Source organism: Zeugodacus cucurbitae, chromosome 4 (genome assembly GCF_028554725.1).
Source record: "Zeugodacus cucurbitae isolate PBARC_wt_2022May chromosome 4, idZeuCucr1.2, whole genome shotgun sequence".
NCBI classification, from domain to species: domain Eukaryota; kingdom Metazoa; phylum Arthropoda; class Insecta; order Diptera; family Tephritidae; genus Zeugodacus; species Zeugodacus cucurbitae.
The window spans coordinates 75375461-75385478 of record NC_071669.1 but is presented as its reverse complement, the minus strand read 5'-3'; the positions used below and the strand labels follow the sequence as shown (position 1 = coordinate 75385478).

Genomic DNA, 10018 nt, shown 5'->3' with positions numbered 1-10018 from the left:
TCGAACATTCTGGCAACTACGATTATCAATAAATAAGACCAGTTATCGATTTCGATTGTTGATTCTAGTTTGTTCTGGTATAATTTACGATACAATATTATATGTTCTCTGCGTACATGTCAAATAAGGGTAAAGGAAAATTGAATATCATATACTTAGTTCACTTTGTTGACTACACTTTGCCAAATACTAAATATACATATTCATATGGCTTGTTTAAAAATGAAAACTCTCTTGTATTTGAGCAAAATAAAGAAAAGGCAGACAATATTTTGTGAAGGTAGAATACATCCGTTGTAAGTAAACAGTCTGGCAATATTGGTATTAACAGAAAATGTCGCGTTAACATTCTCTGGTAAAGTGTACACAAAAATATGTATAAAATCAGGAAACGTCTACGAAGAGAACAGCGAGTAATGGGGGTTATTGTTTAATGAAGAATTGATTATAACTTATCATATATTTTGGAAACCTTTTAATTGTTTATGGGTTTTAATCAAAAGTGGATTTTGAAGTAATTCGAATTTAAATGGAGGAGGATATGTGCATCATCCTTGCACCATCTTAAGTGAATAATTCGGTGCGAAACATTTTAAATACAGAGGGGGTTCAGCAACTTCAACATGAAGTTACGCTTTAAAACGATTTCAAAAAAGTATGAATATATATATACGTTCATCTATAATTTAAATTAATTAATATACATAATTAGTCTATTATTTGTGCGTCGGGATCTAAAGCATTGTGGAAGCTGTAAAAATATATACATACGTGTTTATAAAATGGCCAATGCTGAAATTAGTGTAAACAATCTAAGGCTATTGCTTTCATAGCCGCAAATACATATATACATACGTGTATGCATACAAAATATTGTATTTGAAGCAAACAATGGGAGATTTGGTATACATAACGTGTGTCTACTTACATACATATGTGGAATGGCATAAACAAGAAATATATATTCAGAAAGTTAGAGTGCTTAATATTTTGTAAACCAATTTGGAAATGTGCTTGAAAAGAAAATACTATTTATTTCTTCAAAGTTTACCAAACGTTCTAAAAATTTATATTCCAATCATAATTCAAAATAAAGAAGATATGTATTCGAATATACAAACATTATTGCGTTCTCCATACAAATAGCAAGCTAAGGATTTACGTGGGGGTATAAGAGTGAGGAAGAAAACTAGCATGTTGCAATGGTAGACCTATTTTTCCTCCTGGCTTAGTACATACTTGTATGGATGTTGCAATAGCATAACTTGCAATCGAATATAATTATAGTGGATCTATATTTTGAGAATTGTAATTTTGAAGCAATATAGACGTCAATCTAAGGTAAACAGAAAGTAAGAGGATCTCTCGTGTTTTTTGATGCCCGCAACAATACAGTAAAAAACTTGCGGATTTAGTAGTAGAAAATTTGATGATTATGTCTAGTTTTATGAGCGAAAGTGGAACTTCTGCTGAACTACAACTTAGTAGCAGGGTAGTGGCTGTAGTTTCTGCAACTTCGGCTGCAGCGGTGGCCGCAACGGCTTTTGTCGGCAACTCAAATCAAATGAGCTCTACGAACCCAATTATGCAACGAGAAAATTCTGAAACATCTGCAATTAGCTGTCCTGACGAGACGGTTAGTAAAAATTCTACGTTTGATGAAGATAATCGATTTAGCGATACCAGAGGCAATGTAAATGTGTCATTGATGCAAACATCTCCACCACCCCATAGTTATCGTCATTCGCGTGCCTATCGACATTTTAAAAATCCACCGCAGCCACATATGTGTATTCGCACAACATCAGAATCAGGTGAAGAATTATTTATTAATGTACTAAGTTGGACGAGAATAGTAATACCACAAGAGCCTACTGACCCTATACCATTATATGGAGGAATGAGGGTACGATAATAAAATAATATATTAATATGAAACTTTTATTTATATTACGTATGTTTAATTTTTAGGTTCCTCCAGGAACTCCACGAAGCCCGCCTATTGTTTTTGCAGTTATGGCGAATCCGGATGTCCTAAAAGACTCTGGACGTCATAGCAAAGATCCAGAGGAACGCAGAGCTATGGTAGAATTAATGTGTGACTTTGTAGAAGCAATGAATCCTGGTTTAAAATTAGTAAGGTATGATATACAAATATATATAAAGTAACATATGAGGAAAATTATGCAGTTATACTCACATTACTATAATTGAAATTGTGGAGTAGCCGCAGAAATCGTACGACAAATAATTTAGTGTGTTTTAGTTTAAAATTGTATATAGACCATTGGGCGGACTGTAAGACGTAATTTTTTTGCAATTTGATTGAAATGTGCAATTATAGATCTAACAGCGAAAATATACATATTATATATAATCTACCAAATTAATACTTTTTTTCGCAATTTGAAAGAATTGTGCAATTTTAAAGCTAACAGTGAAAAAATTCATAAATGCACAAATTAATTAAAAATTATCCAAAGTTTCATTCATTTTTGCAATCACTGATAGTTTTTCAAAAAATTTTAGCAATAACTTTTTATCTGTGAACTATAAAGGCTAAACTCTATGATCAAAAACTTTTCAAAAATGCATTTCAAAATTTAATTCAATTTTTTTTGCCCCTGTTTATAAATGCTGTCATATTGATGTATTAGACAACCCATCCTAATTTGCTAAGACGTATTATTTTTATTTAACAACTAGCAGACCCGGCCACACGTTTTTGTGGTATGGTATACATTAAATTTTTTAAATTTTCAATATTGTGAAAAAATTCTTACGCATAAAGACGAAAACGTTATAGCCGGTAAATTTGAAAATGCGTAAATCATCATAATTTGTTAAACTTTGAATTAATTGAAGAATATAATAAATGAGCAAATTTCAAAGTTGGCTCATTCTTACCTTCTTCACAGTCACTCTTGTTCTATTGAAGTCGAGATTGATTTATGTTACGCACCATGATGACAACTCACACTACTTTTAATAGTAAAGTGAGTGGTGATAGTCCAGGCAATTTTAAATAGACTATGGGATAATTGACTACGTCATTCAGGTTTGTTGCTGTGTCAACTTTCCTTTGTTTTTTACCACCAATATATGTAGGTAAGTCAATCAGCCATTTATGGTTATTATACTGTGGTTTCATGTCAAAAATACGAAGATTAATCTCCTCTTTCGAGTCCATGAAGTGACAGAAATCTGTTAGAAATATTAATCTTCCGTCTACCATTTCAAATATCTAGCAACTGCTTCTACAATCTCAGTTTAATTTTGTTCCAAAAACCCTCGTATATTCGTTGTGGCGATTGGCGATTCTTTATGTGCCGCCACAAATTATTTGATTTTAGGCGTGCGATTAGTTCGTCAGCAACACTTGGTCCAGGAATAACTGGAAGAGTCTGGCGCAAAACACCTGCCAACAGAATCATGGCTCCACCAAAAATGTTTTGGTTGTCGCTTAAATCGCTTAAAGTCCTGTGCAGTTCCTCCAGCGACTTATTGAATATCTGGGAAATCTTCGCTTTAGTGCTATTTTTTGGCAATTTTGCCGACTGGTGTTTCGTTGATTTGCAATTTAGAAGTACATTCAAGACCGAATGTGTCGTTTTTCTGCCTACCAACAGGAGCCAAGTTGTCCCTATTCCCGTTATACCTTGGTGATGAAAATTAGTGAAATCAGTTCATGAATCAGGCCTCATATACTATATATGATGATTTTCATTATTCTAGTGGATTATATGAATAAAATTACATCAATAAATTGCGAGAGTATAAAATGTTCGGTTGCACCCGAACTAAGCCTTTTCATACTTGTTACAAATTATTTTGGATTATCGACACAACCTTATACAATTGAACAATGACAAAGTTCAAATAATTATTATTTTTTATTTTCTTTTTTTTTTAATTTTTGTTGTCAACTCAATAAAATTCTCTTATTATTATCTTTCTCGCAATTTATCCTTATTTACTTACTTTCTAATCCTTTCCTGACCTTATTTCAAGACTAAAATGATCGGTTTGGCCGTTCTCGACTTTTTGCGGACCTAACGAACCGCAATTCATTTTTATATCTATAGATTACAAATAGTTTGAATGGGAGATTAGAAAAGTGTGGATTTTAGACTTTTTAAGACAATTTTTTTTAATTAATCTCTCCGTAAGAACCATCCTTGTACTTCAAGGAATATTCTCAAAAAAGACTTGGCGTAATCAGTTCAGCTGTTCTCGAGATATGCGCTTAGCAACACATTTTTATATTATAGAATAATTGATGAATTATTTATGTCAGGAACAAATAGAAAATAATTTCAGTTTATTATATTTTAGAAACGCCATTATTCTAAAAGATAGGGATATATCTGGAGAGTTAAAAGATGTCTGGAGTGCGGTGCAAGCTCAAAGAGATCGAGAAAGAGAAGAACAAATTATACAACAACGACATCAGCATCACTTTCACAGCATCACCACTCAACAGATGTTTCCAAAGTCTACCGAAGCTGTACGAATATCCGAACAGAAACAAATCAATTTAATAAGTGCAGAAAAATCGGATAAAGTTCCGTTGGGGAGCTTAGCCGCGAAATCCACATATAATAGAGATCTTTCAGCACCGTCAGATAGTACAAATGTACAAAGTACTACGGGAGAATTCGCCATACATATAAATGACACTTTAAATTCAAAGCAGCCTCCAGAAACTTATGAAACATTTGCTAATACTGCAAGTGGCGTTAATGATGTGTATACTGCTTTAGGTGATGGAAATGATCAAACTGATGCCACTATTAAATTGTCTATGAAACCCGACACTTCCGAAAATAGAGAAGCATCTATAAAAACTTTTTCCAGGCCACAACTTCTAAACGGAGAAGAAACTAATAAAAGTAAATGTGTCGAATATATTGACAATATTTCGTCGTCTAGCACAGTAGTTACAACAGAAACCTCCTCAATAAATAGCATAGGGGGAATATCAACACTTCAAACACCCAATCACATAAAAATAAGCACAGTGGCTTCCGCCGCAGTATCAACTCCAACCATTACGAAAAAAGATAAACTAGTTGGGTTTTTACCTAATGGATGCATATTCCCTCGATTCAAGAATTATAAAAACAAAGAAAAGGATAAAGATAAAGAAACCAAAACAAAAGATAAAACTTTACTCAATGCTTTGAAAAAAAGCAAAGATAAAAAAACCGCTAGTGTTGAAAATTGTGAAAAACCATCTGTGGACTGTGATCCAAAGATAAATTACGAAAAAAACTGTATTAGTTTAGAAACTGAAATACAAAATTTGGATCTAAATAAAATCGAAACAGCCACAAGTGGTGACAACATGTTTGCTAAGTTGAAAATTACTGCTTCTTCAGCGTCAGCAAAATAGATAGTTTACTCCCTTGTTTTATTTTTCTATTAGCAATAAGAATAGTCCGCCTTCATTGTAGGGGACTCTAATTTCTAACGGAGATATCAGCTCTTAATACAAGTATTGCTTGAATTCGATATTATCAATTTATTTTGATAATTTTTTTATACGATATGATTATAAAATCAAATAATTTATTTACAAAAGCTGTTTCCTGTATTAATTTTTCTATATAATAAAATTATTTCCCTAAACGTAACTAACACTTATAAGCATTCATACGATTTTGTATGAATTCAATTAAGTTTTTAAACATATGTACAATTTTTATTGATGTTATAAAATCGGACATAAGTAAACATTTATTGATTTCCAAGGTATTATGAAATTACTTTTAGATGTAATTTAAACATGCATATACTTATATATATTGCAAGCACCGGAGTGTCAAAATTTTAACTTTTTTGTTTAAATTTTGAAAACTGTTAGGTAACTAGTCTTATTGAAACATTCTTAATTTGATGTTGTTTTTAATAATTTTTGTAAACGTGTACACATTGTTTTTTTTTTTCAAAAATAATTATTTCAATTTATCGATTTATAAATTTATTAAAAGAATTAATAATATTATTTGCATTATGTTTCAATACTTTTTACAAAATACATAAAAACCACAACTGCCATAGATACAAAAACTGTTACATATTTATATTTTATTGGGATTAATATTAATAATCGCAACAAAAGTTAAAAGAGTATTATAGTTTTATTCACATAAAGGTTGTTTGTAAAACCTAAAACTAAAATAGTTAGATATAGAGTCATATATACCGAAGTGATCAGGGTAACGAGTAGATTTGAAATCCGGATGTCTGTCCGTCCGTCTGTCTGTCCGTCTGTGCACACTGTAACTTAGTAAAAATTAAGATATCTTGACGAAACTTGGCTCAAATATTCCTTGGGACCGTGAGAGGGTTGCTTTCGAAAATGGGCGAAAATCGAAAACACATAAAGTGTCATAACTAAACTATAAATATAAATAAAGTTATAAAAGTAAAATTTGGTACAAAGGATCGCACTAGGAAGGGGCATATTTGTATGTAATTTTTTTGGGGAAGGGGGCGGGGTCACGCCCACAAATATGTTCTTTTTATATATCTCGCAAGCCAATAAAGCTATACAAACCAAACTTTCTGCAGTCGTTTCCCTTACGTACCCCATCATACACCACGAAAATAGTGGTAATCGGATAATAACCACGCCCACCTCCCATACAAATGTTATGTTGAAAATTACTAAAAGTGCGTTAACTCACTAACGAATAACATCAGAAACCCTAAATTTTGCAGAAGAAATGGAAGAAGGAAGCTGTACTCAGATTTTTTTACAAAATGGAGGAGCGCGTGGCGTCGTCCACTTATGGGTCAAAAACCAAACCTCAGGAACTACTCGAACGATTTCAATGAAATTCGGTATATAGCACTTTATAATATATACGTAACGAACCAATGAAGATAGTGTAATAAAACTTTACACAACTACTGTATGTGATCAGTATCAGATCATAACTTGTGAAAAAATTTAGAAATCGGACTATAACTTTTCGATGCCCGAATATCGAATATGAAGAATTCAATCCCTTAGGGTAATTTTTCACCGAAAATATCGGTAAATCTCTCAGATATCTTAATTTAATTCAGATGGGCTTGATAGTGAAATCGGTTCAGGAATTACCTCAGCCCTCATAAACTATGTATATATGACGATATTCGTTATTCTATTGGACTTTATGCCGAATATATGGGTCAAATTGTGTGTTATCTTAAAAAAACTATATCAATAAATTGCGAGAGTATAAAATGTTCGGTTGCTCCCGAACTTAGCCCTTCCTTACTTGTTTTATATTTAATTAAATTTGTAAAATCATCATTGAAATTGAAGATGTCGATTGCGGCTTTACTGAACACATAAGTGTTTTACTATCTCGTACAACTTTTTGTAAAATATGAACTTATTTTAGGATCTAAATATTAAATGAGAGCAGTAAGACTCATATAAAATGGTGATTATATTTATTAAAACGCCTACTAAGACGATTAAAGATACCTCAGAACAAATTAAATGGATACGTGTTTTTCAAACTCATATGTCCGTTTTTCGCGAAAATGGGTATTTTTATTCATGACTTCAGAAATATCATGTTTTGTGAATTTCATAACGTCTTTTACAGTAAAAAAATTATAATCGTGTAATAAAGCGGAAGAATGCTGAATACAAATTTTTATACTGGAAAAGAATCACTATTATTTCAATAAATTATTGGATACTATGCCTTAAATCCAACTACTTAGTAATACTCCTAAGTTGCAGGTAAACAATAGCGAAACCGAAATAAATATTTGTAAAATTTAGAAAATAATTTGTTTGTATATATATATATAATAGAGATATGATTACACTAGGGTTTCGAAGACGTATTATTTATTACTGCCAAGTACAGAACAGATACCCAGATGACTTATTTGGTTATTACAGTTATATTCAATTATATATGTTTTGTATAACATATTTTCTTTGAATTTAACACTAGATTTACGGACACGAAATCCGTTATCTTGACGTGTATGTTAAAATGCGATTTTGTTGTAAATTATTTATAAAAACCTATAGATTTTTATTCTCTATTATCTTCAATACATTTTATTTGTATGTTAAACTCTACCTTGACTGCACCCTAATAATTAAAAAATACTATTTCTATGTTAAGAATTTGTAAGCATTAAATCGTAAATCCGTCAAATTGACGGGTTCCGTAAATCTAGTGTTAAATAAATTTTATGTATATTCTCATATGTATGTCTTAAAATTTCCCATTTGGTTAATACAATGTATTTAAGTATATAAGAAAAATGTGTATAATTATAATAATGTAAAATTAGTAAATAGTTAAATTAAAGTACTAAAGTAAGGTAAGTTATTTTACTCAATAAAAATGTGAATGTGAATTAAAATAGTTATAACATTACAAAAATTTATAATATGTACTATGTTATAATGTTTTAAGAATGTAAATAAGCAACAATACAAACGATACGATATACAATGTTAATCAGCAATATATAATTTTGTAAGTTTGTAAGTTTATATAAAAATTGATATATACATCCATATAAATAATAATGAAACTGGACTTTTATTTTTTAAGTCTAAATAATAATAATTGCAATGACGACAATTCGACTTTTAAATGATCTTTCCTACGTAAATGCAACTTATTTATTTGCGTAAATAACCATTACTGTATTCCTTGTGTATTTACGTATCTTACAAAATCCTGTTTGAAATGGATATCACAAAACTTCAGTTTAGTTAGGACAAATAAAATCAATTTGTGTAATATTTAAGACTAAGCGCATGAACTTGCGATGAACTTAAAGCGCGCTTAAATAATATTTCTTTGATCATTTTAACCAACATATTTAAGTGGTGTTTAGAAATGAATTTGAGTCTGAAAACCATATCTGAGAAAACACACCAATAGCTTAAAGTGAAGTTAGTGACATTGCGGAGACGCGTGACAACCGAAATCTCGTCCAACATGTAAGATATCTCAGCAAAATGTAATGAAACGATAATAATAATAATCGAATCCTTTTACGGCTTCGTCAAATAACGAGTATTGATTTCATTTTCAGCATTAATATAAAGTATTGCCAACATGTGTAATTATTTTAGTTAACCAAGTATTGTTGGAGTATGTCAAATAATCTTTACTTTTTTATTCAGATAAGGAAAGTTGATTCAAAGAATGTCCAACAAAAACTTTAGATTTGAAGTCTACTACTTTATTTATGCCTACTACTTTTCCTCAATCGAAATAGGAGCTGGTGTAGAAATTAGTACTATTCAATCGATCGTTATTAATCACTTGTGGGTGAATCGTTTTTCTTACTTACCAGGACGTGAAAGCTCAGGTCATTGACAGAAAATTATTTATCTGACATATTATACCTCTATCGACCAGGGCAATTTTAAAAGTTTTCACTAAAATGCGCATTATTTGACGCACAGTTCCTGTTACATATGTTAAGATATCCAAATGGAATTATTTTAACCGTAATACAGAGATTGAGTCTATACGGTTTCTAACATAATTGTAAACTAACGCACTGTTATAAAAGAAAAACATATTCGATTATAGCGATATTTAAACCTTTTTCAATAAGTAAATTTGAAAAGTTTTCACCAAATTTTGTAATACAAACTTGTGGAATAATAGGTTTTCTCTCTAACGCATATGCATTATTTGACGCACAGTTCCTGTTACATATGTTAAAATATACAAATGAAATTATTTTAACCGTAATACAGAAATTAAATCTATAAGGCATGTTCTGTAAATTGTTTTCGAGCAATATTTTCGCATTTTCTGTTTTCAAATCATTTTACATGTTCTGTAAATCGTTCCGTTTTTATTTTAATAAAAATGTTTTTTATGAAAACGCATGCCTACTTAACCGACATCTGGAAACAAACCTGAAACAAAAAGAAGTCATTGCAAGTGGACAAGTAGAAACGTTTTAGCAAAACTCACGTGGAATCCGGTGCCGGCAGCGGATTAGAATGACTTCTCAAATGCCG

General features: G+C 31.0%; 1 protein-coding gene across 7 annotated transcripts; it reads left to right on the top strand.

The window, feature by feature from the left end:
- Positions 1-195: 195 nt before the first annotated feature.
- On the top strand, positions 196-9433 carry LOC105213027 (uncharacterized). 7 transcript variants are annotated; one of them, XM_054230316.1, is made up of 4 exons: positions 196-580; positions 1321-1906; positions 1972-2141; positions 4321-9433. In XM_054230316.1, exons 2-4 carry the CDS (start codon positions 1430-1432, stop codon positions 5393-5395), a joined length of 1722 nt encoding a protein of 573 aa, XP_054086291.1. In that variant the 5' UTR covers positions 196-580; positions 1321-1429; the 3' UTR covers positions 5396-9433. The 7 variants fall into 7 exon arrangements, with proteins under 7 accessions (XP_054086291.1, XP_054086290.1, XP_011183839.1 ...); XM_054230315.1 differs by having other exon boundaries at positions 1288-1906; XM_011185537.3 differs by having other exon boundaries at positions 196-655.
- Positions 9434-10018: the final 585 nt, after the last annotated feature.

Bases quoted from the DNA above. Each gene is read 5' to 3' on its own strand.
- LOC105213027 (XM_054230316.1), top strand. From the start codon at position 1,430: ATGATTATGTCTAGTTTTATGAGCGAAAGTGGAACTTCTGCTGAACTA. The intron at 1,907-1,971 runs GTACGATAATAA...TTTAATTTTTAG, and splicing joins CATTATATGGAGGAATGAGG to GTTCCTCCAGGAACTCCACG. The intron at 2,142-4,320 runs GTATGATATACA...AAATAATTTCAG, and splicing joins CCTGGTTTAAAATTAGTAAG to TTTATTATATTTTAGAAACG.